Consider the following 16,688-nt stretch of genomic DNA (forward strand, 5'->3'; position numbering starts at 1 on the left):
TGCTTTCCTTCACCTGTCCTTCATTGCCTCAAACCCCTCGCTCTGAATCTGGTCATCTCCTTTTCTTGTAGTTCAGAAAAGGGACTGAGACACCCAGGCCAGCTCCCAAGTGAAGAGGAACTACTGGGTGGTTTTTAAACTTTTCTGCCTAAAATCCCACATAAAAGTATTTTGTAAATCTGTTTACCCCCTCACACATTTTTAAGTTTACATCTACATTTTTTATGATATGCTTGCAGAAGATGCGATTTCCAGTTTAATGTAAACATCGATATTTTTAAATAAAACTATTACATCACTGTTTATCCAGTGGAATCTAAACACCATAGCAATTTCATACCCACCATCAGCCATTTAAAAAATGCATGAACACATTCTTTGTTAATAGTGTTCCTTTTTTCCTCCTTGAAATTTTATTTGTTTCACTTCCCCCATGGGACTTTATCTTAATGTAGTACATGCAATATATCTTTATGCTAGAACTCTTTCATTTGTTTCTGTCATATTTCTCCTTAGCAATTTTTTATGAAATTAAAACTTTTTAATTTCCTGAAATCATAAAGCTCTAAGTATTAGAATTTTCTTCTGGTTGGAGTTATCATTACAGTTATTAATAGCACATAGTTGATCAAAATAACATAAATGTATTACTAATTTGGATACATAATTAATAAACATAAAAACTCTAATTATATATAAAATGCAACTCTTAGTGAGAGGGTGATGCTACTGGATGAATTTTTTAAAGATTTATTTATGCATACAAGAACTGGGGTACAGGCCAGAGGTGTGGGGGCTGTGTGTGAAAGGAGCCACCAGAGAAAGAGTGGGAAGCAAAATAGGCAGATCCACTGAAATGCACTGCTGAGGGGAGCAGTAGGCGAGGCACGAGAGGTCTGCTCCACCATGTGGGTCGCTCCCTGGTTGGGGATCAAACTTGTGCTGCAGTGGCTGCAGATAGCTTCATAGATTGCGTCTTAGCCCCTTGCGCCACAAGGGAGGCCCGATGCTGGATGACTTTTTAGAATACGTCTTTTAACTGATGTTCAGCATACTTGAGTTTTCACATAGTGAGCATGCTAGGCATTTATCAACCAGGTCCAGAAATAGAACATTGCTGGTCCTGGGTTATTTCTTCAATTTGTCTGTTTATCCATGGAATATCATTATTTGCCACTAGCATGAGACAAGGATCAGCACCAATTGTATTTGCAGTTTTCATTTTCTATGTAAGCAGTGAAAACCCTTACTCCCGTGACTGGTAACTAGGAATACACGCTTTGTTCAAGCAGAGTCTCTCACTTCTTGCTCTGCTTCTGAGTTACATGCCAAAAATCACATAGTGATCTATCGCTAACACTTGTATTTTAATTTTAATTACTTCTATTAGGCTTCCTAGTAAAAAGAGAATTGCAAAGAAGATTTACTACTCCTTTATTGCACATTTTCTCGGTTTTTAAATGTCCTCCTATGTGGTGACTAGGAAGAGGGGGAGGTTTTCCCTGGGACAGTAAACCCCATTACTCTACTGGCAGTAAACCCAGTGGAGTGGAGATGGGGGCTCCTTTCTTTTGTAAAGGACAAGGAGGGCTGTTGTGAAAGAGCAATGTATAAAAGTTCAACTTGCACCTCTATCACCGGTCAGTTCTAGAAAAGAGTTTCTCTGGAGGTTGACGACCTGAAAATTGGTTCTTCTAAAACTGAGTGTGAGTGCAGTCTCGGAGGATCTTCCAGTGTGTCCCTCCCAGGCTCACATGCCCTAGTTGAAAGTGCACGAAAGAACCTGGTAGGACTCAGCCCAGATTGGGACACCTTCCAAACTTCCTAGCTCGTGTTTCTAAGAGAGAGTGTCTGATTGACCCAGCCTGTTTGTTCGTGCCAGGCTGCATCATAGGTTTTTGGGCTTGGGGTGGTCCCCCAACTCCCCCCACACACAGATGTTTCTCCGAGCAGGGACCACAAGGAAGCAGGTCGCCGTGTTGACCAGGAGGCAAACTAATATGTGCAGTGCTCCTCTTTGAAAGTTTCTCCAGTTCTGTTCTTCTGCTGGAAATACGTTCTCCAGTCTGAGGCCCCTTATCTGTTATTTTCACCTTCTCATTCCATTCAGCTCTTCTCTCCTGATGATGTACTTATGCTAACTATAAGTTCCTCAAGAACCGGCCATGTTTCAATCATTTCCTAGTAGTGTACCTTACACTTAGTAGGTTTCTAAGAAGTACTAGTTGAGCAGAAAAATTGATTAATGCTTGTCTTAAACGTCTCCGAATCCCACAGTTTCTCGCATAGTGCTGGGTTTTCAATAGCAGGGTCCCAGAAGAGTGGAGCAGTTAATCAGTGAACCAAACAATGAATTAACAAATCAAGCAGCTAATGAGCCATTGAGCTGTGGCTTGAGAGTAAGACTTCTCAACACACATGAGGGTCAGATCTGCAGAATCAGTGTAAAGGGTGTGGAGTACATGAAACTGGCTATTATCAAGTTTCCTGTCTGGTATTTATGTTTGTAGCTAGCTTGTCACAAAACATCCCAGTAAATCCATCCCTGTCCTTTGCATCTTGTCTTGCAGGTGTGAGCAGCAACTCTTCACCACGGTGGTGTTTGGTCGGGACCTCAGCCTGGGTGAGGATGTAAGAGCCTCCGTCCTGCACATGCGCGGTACAAGCCAAGAGGAACATCTGGCTCTAGCCACGCTCACAGACATGTCAGCCGTGGAATAGTGTGGACACTTTCTCTCAGCTTCTCAGGGTTTCAGTCCTTCTGGATTTGTTTCATTTACCTTTTTATATGGTTTTGTGGCTGGACGTTCACCACCCAGGCGGGCATCATGGGGGATCAGCAGCTCTACAAGACCAACCACGTGACTCACGGTGGTGAGAACCTTTTCTACCAACAGCCACCACTAGGCGTCCACAGCGGGCTGAACCACAACTATGGGAATACAGTCACAGGGGCTGGGATGGATGCCTCTCAGGCATCACCCATCTCCCCCCACTTCCCTCAAGATACACGGGATGGTCTAGGCTTGCCTGTTGGCTCCAAAAACCTTGGCCCAGTGGATACCTCCAGGCAGGGAGGGTGGAGTGGCCATGCAGGGCCTGGAAACCATGTTCAGCTTCGTGGCAACCTGACCAACTCAAATATGATGTGGGCGGCACCGAGCCAGCCTGAACCCACTGATGGTTACCAGTACACCTACTCCCAGGCTAGCGAGATCCGGACCCAGAAGCTCACCAGTGGTGTCCTGCACAAACTAGACTCCTTCACCCAGGTGTTTGCCAACCAAAACCTGCGAATTCAGGTTAACAATATGGCCCAGGTGCTGCACACCCAGTCAGCAGTGATGGATGGAGCCCCTGACAGTGCCCTCCGCCAGCTGCTGTCCCAGAAGCCCATGGAGCCCCCTGCATCGACCATACCTTCCCGCTACCAGCAGGTGCCGCAGCAGCCTCACCCTGGTTTCACTGGGGGGCTGTCCAAACCAGCTCTTCAGGTTGGGCAGCACCCTAGCCAAGGACACCTGTATTATGACTACCAGCAGCCACTGGCTCAGATGCCAGTGCAGGGAGGACAGCCACTGCAGGCCCCACAGATGCTGTCCCAGCACATGCAACAGATGCAGCAGCATCAGTATTACCCACAGCAGCAACAGCAGCAAGCTGGCCAGCAGCGGATGTCGATGCAAGAAATGCAGCAGCAGCAGCTTCGCCCACCACAGCCCCAGCAGCAGCAGCAACAGCAGCAGCAGCAGCAGCAGCAACAGCAGCATCTTCAGCTGCAGCAGCGGCAGAGTTCAGTGCAGATACCTCAGTATTACCAGTCCCAACCCATGATGCAGCACTTACAAGAGCAGCAGCAGCAACAGATGCACCTACAGCCCCCTTCTTATCACAGGGACCCCCACCAGTACACTCCGGAGCAGGCCCACGCTGTCCAGCTGATTCAGCTGGGCTCCATGCCCCAGTACTACTACCAGGAGTCCCAGCAGCCCTACAACCACCCCCTCTACCAGCAGAGCCACCTGCCCCAGCACCAGCAGCGTGAGGACAGTCAGCCCAAGACCTACCCGAGCGACAGACAGAGCCAGGCCATGCTGAGCTCCCATGGGGACCTGGGGCCCCCTGATACAGGAATGGCAGACCCAGCAAGCATGGACCTGAATCGGGCCAGCAGTGCCCTGCCACATCGGCCACTCCTGTCCCCCAGTGGAGTCCACCTCAACAACATGGGACCTCAGCACCAGCAGCTGTCTCCCAGTGCCATGTGGCCCCAGGTATTCACATTGTGGAATTTTCTCCTGGAATCTTAATGTGCTACAGGGGCAACCAGTGCTGAGTCTGTGTAGTGCCCATTCCTCTCTCCAGCTCCTTCATCCCTTTTGTTCTTTATTCAGTCCATAAATGTTTCTACATGGGACAGACACTACCAGTGCCAGGCACTTGGAATCCAAGTCAATTTTTACTGTGTCTTTACTCACTGAGCCTATAATCTCACTAAGAAGATGGTCAAAGTACAATATCAGGTCCTGAATGATGCATGTAATGATCAAGGCCAAAGTCAAGTGTCCAGGGACCACACAGTGGGAATGTCTGGTCCTTCTTGGATCTGTGACTTCAGGGCATTCCCTGTGAAATTCTTTCCCCTTTGGGAGTGAGACCACATTTCTACAACCTTTTTCAAGTATGTTGCTCAGAACAGGAATTGCATAGGATATTTAGTGACTATTGCAAGAGGGACACGTGAGTTCTCTGCATAAACTTAGGGTATCTTAAAGTGAAACAGGTTACCATGCTATAGAGCTTCACAGTGACTTTAATATGCTAGTGTGCACAGAAAATCTCCCAAAGGGAATACCAGTTAGAATAGCAAAGATAAAAACCTTAGCTGCCCACAGGATCCAGGCAGGTAAAGTGAATAAGCGAAATGGCTGGATATGAGACAGTAATAGGGAGTGGTGGTGACTGTGGTGTATGGGAGAGCAAATCCCTATCTAATAGAATTCTAAATCTGAATATTTAAAAAGTCTAGCCTAACAAAGCATGTCTGCAGGCCAAAATCAGCCTGTGGGCCACCGTTATTAACCCTTGATTATTTCCCAAATGTGCTTGACCACAAAGAAGCTACTGTGTGTTGGGCATTGCTCATACCTTGCCATGTTCCAAGGACTGCATTCATGTGACAAGGTTAGGGAAGGAGGGAACCTTCAATAGGACAAGTTAGATGGAGAGAGGGCTCTGACCAGAGGTGACCTTCTGTTTACTGTGGGCTTGTGCTCAGCAGTAACTAAGACCTTTTGTGAATATAAGAGCCAGATGACATGGACAAAGCTGAAAAAAGAATTTCAGCTGAATGTGTCCTGCATGGAGCTGGTGTTATGGCTCTCCCTGGAATGGAACCTGTTTATACAGAATGGGTGGACTGGAAGAACAGGAAGGAATGAGTTGGGGTTGAGTCCCTGGATCTGTGGCTATTGGCAGCTCCCAGAGGCGGGCTGTGGTCCCACAACAGGGAGCAGTCAAGGAAAGAAGTATCAGGTCCAGAAGAGGGAGAGCAAATGGTGTGCATGTGATCAGCAGGAGGCAGAGAGCAGGAAGAGCCCTAGAAGTAGCAACCCTGGGGTTCCTGCCCCTCAAGGATGCCTCCCAACAGAAACACATTTTTTTTTGTTTTCTTTCTTTCGGTGCCTTGCTTCGCTCAAAATTAGATGCACCTACCTGATGACAGAGCCCAGCCAGGGTCCCCTGAGTCAAGGTAAGATGTATGACAGGAGGCTTATTGACATTTTGGGAGGTTTTCCTAAGTTGTCTCTCATAATTTACAATTTCTAAGTCAATTCCTCAGAGGTTTATGGGAATAATAATAGTTATTGTGTTCGAGTACGTACTGTGTGCTAGACACTTTATATTGTGTCTAATAAAGTAAGCTGGCGAGGGTAAGTATGATTGCCATGTGCCCAGTACATAGAAAGCACTCACCCACTGTTTGCTTTTACTGTTACTTTACAAATGAGAAAACTGGGGTTCAGAGAGCTTGAAGTTGCACATCAAGAAAGTTGCAGTGCTGGTATTGACTCCATAGCACATGTTCTGTCCAAGGTCCATTTATTCAGTCAATATGTACTGAGTACCTGCTGTGTGCCAGGCATACAGCTAAATGCGAGATGCTGCAGTGAATAGTTTAGACTTGGGTCCCCTTGTCATGGGCACTGCAGATAAGGACCTGATAAACTGCTAATACTTGCACCCTAGAGGTGAAGCAGAGGACATAGACGCGTGACTCTTAAGGGACGGCTTCTGGAAGAGGGGGCCTGAGCGGACCCTACGAGGGTCATAAGCTGTAGGTATGAAAAACCCAGCACCTGAGGGCCTAGAATGAAGCAAGGTGTTTAGTGCAACTCTTACATGACTTCAAGCAAGCCCTTTCCCACTCTGAGCCTCAGTTTTTCAAATCAGTAAATTGGACTTAGTTCTCTGAAGGGAATTGGAGTGATGTGGTGGGGCCGTGGACGTGCGAGCATTGAATGAAAAAAAATGTGTTCATTGTGGGGTGTGAAATCGTGTGCTAAATCACTCTTCCCCTTCAACGTGAATATCATCTCCATTTGGCCCTCCCCTTGAGCAGTGGCCAACCGAAAGGCGTGTTTGGGGAGCAGTTTGATGCCAAGAACAAGCTGACGTGCTCCATCTGCCTGAAGGAGTTCAAGAGCCTGCCTGCCCTGAACGGCCACATGCGGTCGCACGGGGGAATGAGGGCTTCCCCCAGCCTCAAACAGGTTAGCAGGCGCCAGCTCCGGTCCTTTCCAGGCCATGTGCTATTTGCTTTGCTTTGCTGCCGTCAGACAGTGATGTAAGCCCCATGCAGACAGCTGGGGAGGCACAGTCCCTTCCTGAGGGGTAGCTTGAGCTTTGATGCTAGGAGCCTCAGCTCAAACAGCTCCCACTTCCATTGGCTTTATGAACAAGGATCAAAGCAGAAATATTAGAATTCTTTTAGGGGATCCCAGCCTTCTCATCTCCCAGAGAAGACAGCAAAGAAACCATAGAGGTGCAGTATTATTTTTAGTTTCTGCTGCTTGAAACACCCAAGACCAGGGTCACTTACCCCTTCCAGATCAGGAGTCGATGGCCAGGGGGAGATACTATAACCAATGGACTCCCAGCCAGCGTTGTCTATTCACCAGTGCACTAATGTTAGGCTCTAGCATGCAAAAATCTTAAAATACCCTCAGGATTATCCAAGAAGGCTATCCTTGTGTGAACTATCCAGGCAGTTTTAGAGTTAGATTAAAATTCAAAGAATTTCCTCAGAACTCTTTGACTATCGTGGATCTTTATTTAAATCTACAAGATTTAAATAAAATCTCTGTTCACCATAATTTTGGACAATCAGGTTACTCCATCTCCTGACCACTCCAGATAATAGAGCTTTGTCTTCACTATTTAAAAGAAACATGTTTTTTATTTTCAATGTGGTTCCCAACCTGAGTAGAATTTAAGATGGAATGCCTGTCTGCATTTGACAGATAATAAACTGAGGCCCATAGATTCAAAAAGCTCTATACAAAAGCATCCCCCTTTTTTTGGCCTCTTTTCAAGTACATACATACCCTTTGCTTTAAAAGCAATGGCCACGACGCACATACACATTTTTAATAGTTGTTTCCAATATACAAGCTACACAGTCAATTTTTTTAATATAGAAAGCGGTACGTGGCCTCGTCCGCCGCCGACTGGCATCCCTTGAAGCCAAGGGACTCAGGGTGGCAGGAAGAAAGCTGCCCTGCAGTGGTTCCCAGTCACCCATGCCTGATGTCCTGGAACCTTTCAGGAAAAGCAGAGTGAGTCCCCCCTTGTAAGTGCTGCCCTCAGCCCAGGATCAAAGCCTTTATTGTCTGTGTAGGAGGAAGGAGAGAAGGCCCCGCCACCTCAGCCACCTCAGCCCCAGCCGCCACTGCCGCCTCCGCCGCCACCGCAACCGCAGCTCCCTCCCGAGGCTGAAAGCCTCACGCCTATGGTCATGCCCGTGTCTGTCCCTGTCAAGCTTCTCCCGCCCAAGCCCAGCTCTCAGGGCTTCGCCAACAGCGTCGTTGCCGCCCCCTCCGCCAGAGACAAGCCAGCCAGCTCGATGTCGGACGACGAGATGCCCGTGCTCGTGAGGATGACCCTCTCTCCCCCACACTCACCCCAAGGGGCTGTCCCCCGCACGCCTGCTGTGAGTTGCTGCTCTGCCCTGCCTGCCTGGGGTGGGGACATCCCTTTGCTTTCTTGGAGAAGGGGACGGCTCCTCCAGGGTCATTGACCTCACTGACCTGACCGCAGATCTGGCCTGACCTCTCAGGTCAAGCCCCCAAGTCACCTTGGGAATAGAGTCCTCATCATCCACACTGCCCACTACCCATTCAACGCCTGTTCCTCTGCCAGGCTAACTTCTGGCTTAGAAACAGAGATAGTAACTCCGCTGGTAGTCACTGATAGAACCGCACGAGTTACTGAACTATAGAAGTACTGCCCCAGATAGTAAATAGCTATTGCTGGGGGGCACTAGCCCCTCTCCCAGGTTCTCCAGATCACCCCAATTCCAGCAACCAAGGATGTAACCACCTCCGGCACAGCAGAGCCTCCAGGCAGCAGCCCAGACAGCCATTCCAATGGTCAGCCTTACCAGGTGATTGATATTTCTAATACTACACCTGCTTAACTACCCTTGGAGGACCTCATTCATTAAGGTTCACAAAATAATTCCACTCAAAGGCACCTACCCCCAATCTCAGGAAAGCAAAGAGATTTATGTTTCGCACTCACTGTTAAGTTCTCTTTCTCAAATTCCACGTGCTTCAACCAAGCAGCTTAGCTTGGCTCGGGGACAGAGTTCTCTCCCTCCCCCCTCCCCTCTCTCCCTCTCTCTTATTACTCCTCTCTCTCACTTGCCCACCCTCCCTCAGGAGTCTGTAACGACATCAGATTTGTCCTCTCCCCACAAAGTGTAGCGCGCGTCATATTTGCCCTTAGAACAGGTGACTGCTGCGATTTCAGGAGACACGAAGGTGGGTTTGGGCCAGAAGAGGGGTAGGGACAATAATTAAGAGAACTAGAAAAGTCCAGAAAGACTTTTTTTGGCTCGTGATGTAATATGAAAGCTTCAGAAGGGGAGAGACTGGTGGACAACCCCTGGGGGTAAGGATTTTCTTCAGCTGGCAGGACTTGGAAGCCAGCAGTAGGCAGAAGAGATTAAATAACACAGTCGACCTCCCTCTTTGTCCAGAGAAGTTCCCGATTTGGTGGGCGACACAGTTTCTACCCTTGGAAAAGCGCAGCTTGAAACTGGAGCTACAGTAAGGGGTTCCTAGTCACAGAGGGGTCAGAGCCCCAGGTGCACCCCACCCCATTCAAGAGCATGAGAGAAAGATCAGGGCCGAGGAGAAGTAGTGCTTCCCTGGGTGTTGCTGGGAGGGATACACCTGGTTGCTAAGTAATTTGGAACTCTAATGAGTAATTAGGAGAGGCAAGGGAGTTTGGTTCGAGTTGCTCAGAGGAGATAATCAGGAGGGGATTTATAAGCGGGGTTCTGAAGACAGATATGAATTTGGCTTTGTGGAAAGGGTGAGACCTCATAGGTGGGGAGATAAACTTGAAGAAGCATGTAGGTGGGATTGAGTAAATATGAGCAGTCTTGGCACTTGGTATAAAGAAATTAAAACATCTGGGGAGGAGCCCAGGGTTCTTATCCCCACTGTGCTCCTAGTCAGAGAAAAAGGCAGCTGAGACTGCCTCTCTCAGGCTCAGTTTTGCCCTTGACCTTAGGAGGAGTGGACCTTATCAATGGTTCTCACCCTCTGGGGAGCTTTGAAAACCATTCAGTGCTGGGACCTACCCCCGGAGAATCTGAATACCAGGTGAGAGTGGAACAGTGTAAATACTTCCTCTCAAGTGACACCCAGGTCTGATCTTCTGGTTAGCTTCTCCAGCCCTTGCTTGGAGGGCTCTTGGTCTCAGAGCCTTGCTTGGAGGACCAGGAAATCTGAGGTAGAAGTAGAGTAACAGGACTAGAGGAGACTGGAGCAGATGGAGCCTGACAGGGACCATCGGCCGTGTGAGCAGAGGTTTGGATTCCACTGCAGGGTTGAGGTCGCCCAAGATCTGCATGATCTCATCGGTCACCCAGAAACAAAATTTCAGGATTGCTCCGAGCTGGGGAGCACCAGGGTCCCCTGCCTATTCTCCTCAGCCCCTTCTCCATCTCTACCTCAGGCAGTGAGGAGCCCTCTGCTGGGGAGAGGAGACAGGCTGGTGCCTTCTGACCCAAGGAGAGCCCCCTGGGGGTGAGATAGGGCTTTCCAGCCTCCACACTGGAGCTGGAGCCTGGAGGGGGGTCCTGTGTCCCTCCACCTTTCCCCACCTCAGGACTGTAGCCTTAGGGGCTAGGAAGGCATTCCAGAAGACAGTGACGCTGAGGAAGAAACAGGAGGGGGCAGCCTCAAGTGCTTCTGAAGGAGGCAGTGGTAGGATGCCAGAGGGAGAGAAGCTTCCTCCCCCCCTCCTCTAGAGGCACTGGAACAGGCCACATGGTGTGGAGGCAGCTGGTCATGTGACCGTGGGCAGCCCTTCCCATCATCCCCTGCTGCCTCCTCCTCAGGCGCCACCCTGGGCACAGGAATTGCCTGGGACTGCAGCTGTGACTGACAGTGGCCTGAAAGGGTACCTCAGACTGCCCCAACCTTTCTGCAGGTATCCCCTCGCCTCTCCTCCCAACAACCGCTGCCTCTCCAGCCACACCCAGCTCTGGGTTTTTCTGGGCAGATGCTGGCACCAAGTTTGTTTCTGTTTGGCTTTGGCATGCCCTGCTCATCTATTTACGTGCATATGTTTACTTAATAGTATATATGTCTCCATGTGACAGATCTTCCTTCCAGACTATGCTGGGTTCGGCTGCCATAAAATAAACTAACATCGCTGACAGGAAACTGACCTAGGAGAAGGGTTTGCTACAAAATGAGCCACCAGTGCTGGAAGCACTAGTGAGGAGAAGGGAGCAGGGAGGTTAACCAGGTCCATGAAAAGGGCCTTAAAGAGCATAGAGGGCTCTCCCTCAGCCCCAAAGTTACCTCGGAGAGCCCAGTGTGGGTCACTGGCCCTGGGAGCTTTGACTGGCCTGACCCCCTCTTCCTGCCACACAGCCTCTGCCCCACTTCCCTGAGTACATTATTCTGGCCCCTTCTCAGAACATGTGCTGTGTGTCCCTGATGGCTCTCCTCTGGGAGCACTGGGGAATTAAAGGGCCCACTCAGCTGGATTCCACTCAGCAGAAGGGAATGCAGTGATGAGCAATAAAGAATGTGAATTTATTCTTTCTTGCCCACCCACTAATCCTGCCACCCCCATCTCTCTCCAGACATTAAGGAATTCCTCCTAAACCAACGTTCTCTCCCTAGTCAGAACTGGCGTTATCTGAAATGGATGTGGCTTTTTTTTAAGGCAGGGGATGTTGGGGGTCAGACTAGCAAAAGAGGGTCCCCCGGCAGCACAGAAGTCCACCTTCGCTGGACCTGTGGAAACATCCTGTGGAGAAAGCCTGAGCTTTTTAGTCAGATCGTCCCTCCCGTTTTAGGAAATCCCCAGGAAGCATCAGCCCGGCGTTGCCAAGGCTGAGGAAACCCTGAAGACCCTGCCGGAGAAGGAGAAGAAAAAGTTCCGGCACCGGCCTGAGCCGCTCTTCATCCCGCCACCGCCCTCCTACAACCCGAACCCCGCCTCCTCGTACTCGGGCGCCACCCTGTACCAGAGTCAGCTGCGCTCCCCGCGCATCCTAGGGGACCACCTGCTCCTGGACGCCGCCCACGAGCTGCCCCCCTACACGCCCCCGCCCATGCTGAGCCCGGTGCGCCAGGGCTCGGGGCTCTTCAGCAACGTCCTCATCTCGGGGCACGGCCCTGGCGCCCACCCCCAGCTGCCCCTCACGCCGCTGACGCCCACCCCGCGCGTGCTGCTGTGTCGCTCCAGTGAGTACCACTTTTGCCTTTTCCTGAACCCTGAGGTGAGGGTTGGGGGTGTGGGGTGGGTTCACCTCTGGCTATGCTGGCTTCTGCCCTGGAGGGTCTCGCTTTCTTTAGGTGTCCTGTTTATCCCGCACACTCCAGGGGGCTTGTCACCTATATGTTCTAGGCACCGTGCGAAGTGCTAGAAATACTTAGAATCAGTACAAAATTCTTATCCTTGAGGGAATCATGGGCTAGCTGGGGAAAAGAAGGCATTAGGCCATGACAGCCTCTTAGAGGTAAGGAAACAGTTGACGTGTGCGAACACTAAATAAGGTTATGCTGTGTATAATTGCATCAGACACCCAAAATAAATGTAATAAGTAGATGTACACATAGGATTAAATACAATATGCAAGGCCAGGCCGCCACATTCTAGCATGTTGTGTAAAGATCAAGCATGGAGAGGCCTATGGTCGGAATCTCTTTCTAGAGCAAGAATAATTTTATAGAAACGATACAGTTTAACTGACCACAGTGGCTTCCCCCTGCCCTGTGTGAGAAATGGGTAAGCCATTTAATATCCTCAGTTCTTTGGAGACTGCTGTGGGTACCCCGGCATGAGTTGGGTAGGAGAGGGGTGCTATTATGACTGCTTGGATAACAGCCCATTTGCTTTAGTTTCTTCAGTACCCCTCCCCTGTTGACCAGTGGCCTCTGGTTTTTGTGCCTTCAGACAGCATCGATGGCAGCAACGTGACAGTCACCCCAGGGCCTGGAGAGCAGACCGTTGATGTTGAACCGTAAGGAAAAGCCAGTCATTCTTGAGTACACAACCCTCAGCTGAGGAAAGGAATCAGGAGCTTTGAAAAGTGCAGTTCGCACTTCTGGGGTCAGAGTGGCCACTGATGGAGAAGTCATAGGAATGGTAGAATCGTGCTACTTCTCGTGAAGCATTGTTTGCCTCTAATTGCCAGTGTTTCGAGGCCTTTACCGAAGACTAAGTACAGAGTTAAAGCATGAAGCCTATACTCACAGAACCTGGTGTTCCCCTCCCTGGCTCTTTGGGCCAGTTTGGTTGTGGCCACATGCTTTCTCATCCCCAGTGGTACTGGGCATCTCTCGCGGGGTTCCCAGCGATCTAGCGGTTTCTTTCCAAACATCCTTGCTTCCCTCATCCTCTAAGATTTTTGGCCAGTCCTCCAAATGGGCTTGAGTGGTAGAGAGGGACATAATGGAAGGGGAAGGTCATTCTTTTCATGAATAAATGCAGAAAAGAGGACAGGTGAGGCACTGGTGAGTAGATTGAGTCAGGAATTAGAAAACCTGAGTTTCAGCACCATTGTTACTTGATCTTGATCAAGTTAACCTTTCTAGGCTTCAGCTAGTTCATCCATTAAGTGGGACTAATTATCACTGCCTTGCTTATGTCACACATCTTTGTGAGGTTCCACTGGGATAATTTATTGAAAACAGTCTGAAAGAAATAAAAAATGAAATAGGCACTCTGTATTTGTCCCATTTTTCCTGGTTAAATGGTACCAACTGGCCATGCTGGTGCTACCAGCCTAGGCAGCTATTCCTTGGAATCTTCACCCTCTTCTCCCAGTTGTAGGGTGCTACAGTCTGCCCAGGCAGACTTCTCCCCTGCTCCCTTCAGTTCTAACCTTAAAGCTGTTACTTATCCCAGTGAAAAGGCCAGGCCTAGAATCTTAGGATCACACTGTGAGGAAATGCCCCTACATTCTTCTTGAAGAAGGAACTGGTTTCATTCTTTTTCAAGTTCCTGACAGTTGCCCTTGGCCTGAAAGTGAAGATCCCATTATTGTTTTTCTTCTTATCATTAAAGACGCATCAACATTGGCTTGAGATTCCAAGCAGAGATCCCAGAACTCCAGGATGTCTCTGCCTTGGCCCAGGACACACACAAGGCCACACTGGTATGGAAGCCCTGGCCAGAGCTGGAAAACCACGACCTCCAGCAAAGAGGTGAGGTGTTGCCAATGGGAAGTCTCCAGAGGGAAAGGCTTGATTCTCTCACCAGGATGTCTGGATCCAGGATCACTGTGCTTTTTCCATGATACTGGGCTCTCCCTGATGCACTGGCTTCTTTGTTCCCAACAGTGGAAAATCTCCTGAATTTGTGCTGTTCAAGTGCATTACCAGGTGGAGGAACCAATTCTGAATTTGCTTTGCACTCTCTCTTCGAGGCCAAAGGTGATGTGATGGTAAGCAGCCATGAAAAGTAGGCTTAGAGTTCATGTTCTTCATGTCAGAATTCTCAGGTTCCTGTGTGTCTTTTCCCACTTAACATACCACCAATTCATAAGATGATGACTAGTCAACACGCCTCCCTGTTCCTTATCTCAGAGAGTAAGTCAGGATTTAAAAACCTTCAAGAAAGCCTCCAGTTGGAATTCTGTTTACACATCTGTTCCTGAGTTACAGCTGTAGGCACAGCTGTCTTGGGAAATTAACATTTCTTCAGCAGTCTTATATTTTACATCAGAAAAGCACATCTCCCGTGGAGGTAGAAGACCTTACTGAAACAAGATGTGGCCTAAACTAGTCTCTTGTGTTCTGCTGATTGTTCCTCAATCTAGAAATCAGCCAAAGTTTGATGTTCATATGGAACTCTTTTGGCCCCTAACCAAAATGAACTGTTTGCTATGCACCTACTGGGTGTCATTCTTCTGCCTTTGACTCAGTTCTTTGGTGCCCTCAAACCTCAACACTGGTGCCATCTTCCCAGAATCACCGTTTGCCTGTTCCACTGGACTCCTGGCAAGAGCACTCAATCACTGTCCTCAGTTTCCCCTTTAGTAAATACATGATTCTTATGGCAGGTCTAGCTTCCTGCTTTTTGATTTTATAAAATGTGAAAGTAAATGTCTCAAGACTGCTTTCTCAAGAGATAATTGATACCCTTCAAGGCTATTCTAGAACTTTGGGGAACTCTCCTTAACCCTGCGAGGTCAGCCTTGCAGACTGCATTTCTCTAGCTTTCAACATGCAAAACCACCTGGGAATCTTAAAATTCAGGTTCCTAGTCAGCAGTTCTGGAGCGGTACCCAAGGTTCTGCAGTTCTAATCTGCAGCCAGGGTTGACCGTGCTGCTGGTCTGTGGGCCAAAATTGAAGTAGCAAGATTCTAGACCTTGCTTTCCACTCACTTCTGCCTGCAGCATTTATTTTTTAAGATTTATTTTTGCGTAGAAGAACTGGGGTATAGGCCAGAGGTGCAGGGTGTGAGAGGATTCACCAGAGGAGACAGTGGGGAACGGAGCAGGCAGATTGACTGAAATACACAGCTGAAAGGAGCAGCGTGTGAGATAGGAGCGGTCTGCTGTGCCATGTTGGGTAGCGCCCTGGCTGGGGATCTAACTCAGGCCCCAGTGGTGATAAGGCTGAGACTTAACCCCTAGGCCACCAGGGAGACCTGCCTGCAACATTTAAAAAAAAAAAAAAAAAAAGGTCAGTGAGGCCAGAAGAGACAGATTTGAAAGGTCTTATTTAACTTACTTCTCTGGAAGGTCAGCATGTGGTATAGTTATTACTAATATAGCTGTTATGTTCAGTGGTAATGAAACGTGGTTTTTCTGCAAAAAGCAGCTACAAGTCACCCACTCATTTCCTTGGAGCCCTTCCCCAGAGACTCAGCCCTTATTCAGTGGAGGCCCCACCTTTTCTCTGAGGCTGGGGCCCTTACCCAGGAACACAGGTCTTGCTGTGTTTTTCTCTGACATGATCACCCACTGCACGCATGGGCTGGGAGGTGTTAGAATCGTGAGTCCTGTTGGGTGCTGACCAGAAAGGAAACCCCAATGAGGGGAGTCTCCTGTGGGTGCTGACCAGAAAGGAAACCCCAATGAGGGGAGTCTCCTGTTGGGTGGTGACCAGAAAGGAAACCCCAATTAGGGAAGTGTCCCACTGGTTTTCCTTCCTGCACCCCCAATACCAGCTGTGCAGTGCCGACCCCTTTTGCCCTTTATAAAGGTAGATGGTCTCCCTAGACCCGTCACTGACTCTCGCCTTTTCTCTCCCATGGGTCTGCAGGCTGCTCTGGAAATGCTGCTGCTGCGGAAGCCAGTCAGGTTAAAATGTCATCCTTTAGCAAATTACCACTATGCCGGTAGGTTGCCAGGAGCCCGTGCCCCTTTGCTTCCTAAGAGCGGGTTGTTTACTTGTCTGGGTGTGTTGCTTTGTAATATAGACGGCACCAGTTCTGTCCTAAATGATTCTCGTGGCCTCAGGGCCTCCTGGGGCATGGCTGGTGGGGCAGTTTTATCTATTGGCTGGGTGCTGTTGGGCATTAAACTGTGTGGACGCCTGCCCCTCGTGGGTATTCCAAGAGCTGAGTGAAGAGGAGGGCTCCTGCAGGAGGAGATGGAGTCCTAGAGACAACAGCACTCAGCAGCATCTCAACTGTGGAATCTGGACATGGGTTCAGATCTTGCCTGCACCCCTCAGTCTTCTGCAGCCTTGATTTCCTTACCTGTGAGATGGGGCTATACTCTGTCCCTTGCAGCATTTTTGTGATTAGAGCTAATATATGTAGCCCAATGCCTGGCATGTCTTCATAGCTATATTATTCCTTTATAGAACAATTACTTATTGAGCATTTATTGTATACAAGGGACTAAGCACTAATAGAAAACAGCTATACACACAAGGGCAGACAGAGTCCTACCTCATGCAGTTTGGAGTCTGAGGAAGA

The 16,688-nt window shown here is 49.0% G+C and overlaps 1 protein-coding gene across 6 annotated transcripts in view; it reads left to right on the forward strand.

Annotated features, from left to right (window-relative positions):
• Nucleotides 1-2,828: 2,828 nt before the first annotated feature.
• The window catches only part of TRERF1 (transcriptional regulating factor 1), a gene marked incomplete at both ends in the record, with an annotated part of 35,364 nt that continues 21,504 nt past the window's right edge, over nt 2,829-16,688 (forward strand). For 2 of the 6 annotated variants that reach the window (XM_084227844.1, XM_084227846.1), the window contains 9 exons: nt 2,829-4,274; nt 5,706-5,752; nt 6,623-6,773; nt 7,901-8,152; nt 11,606-11,996; nt 12,709-12,775; nt 13,822-13,961; nt 14,097-14,200; nt 16,028-16,103. In XM_084227844.1, coding sequence (XP_084083970.1) covers nt 2,829-4,274; nt 5,706-5,752; nt 6,623-6,773; nt 7,901-8,152; nt 11,606-11,996; nt 12,709-12,775; nt 13,822-13,961; nt 14,097-14,200; nt 16,028-16,103 — 2,674 coding nt within the window. Of the gene's footprint in view, nt 4,275-5,705; nt 5,753-6,619; nt 6,774-7,900; nt 8,213-11,605; nt 11,997-12,708; nt 12,776-13,821; nt 13,962-14,096; nt 14,201-16,027; nt 16,104-16,688 lie in introns of all 6 variants that reach the window. The other 4 variants (XM_084227842.1, XM_084227845.1, XM_084227843.1 and 1 more) reach the window with 4 other exon arrangements.

The sequence above is a fragment of the Talpa europaea genome, assembly GCF_964194135.1.
Source record: "Talpa europaea genome assembly, chromosome: 2".
NCBI lineage: Eukaryota > Metazoa > Chordata > Mammalia > Eulipotyphla > Talpidae > Talpa > Talpa europaea.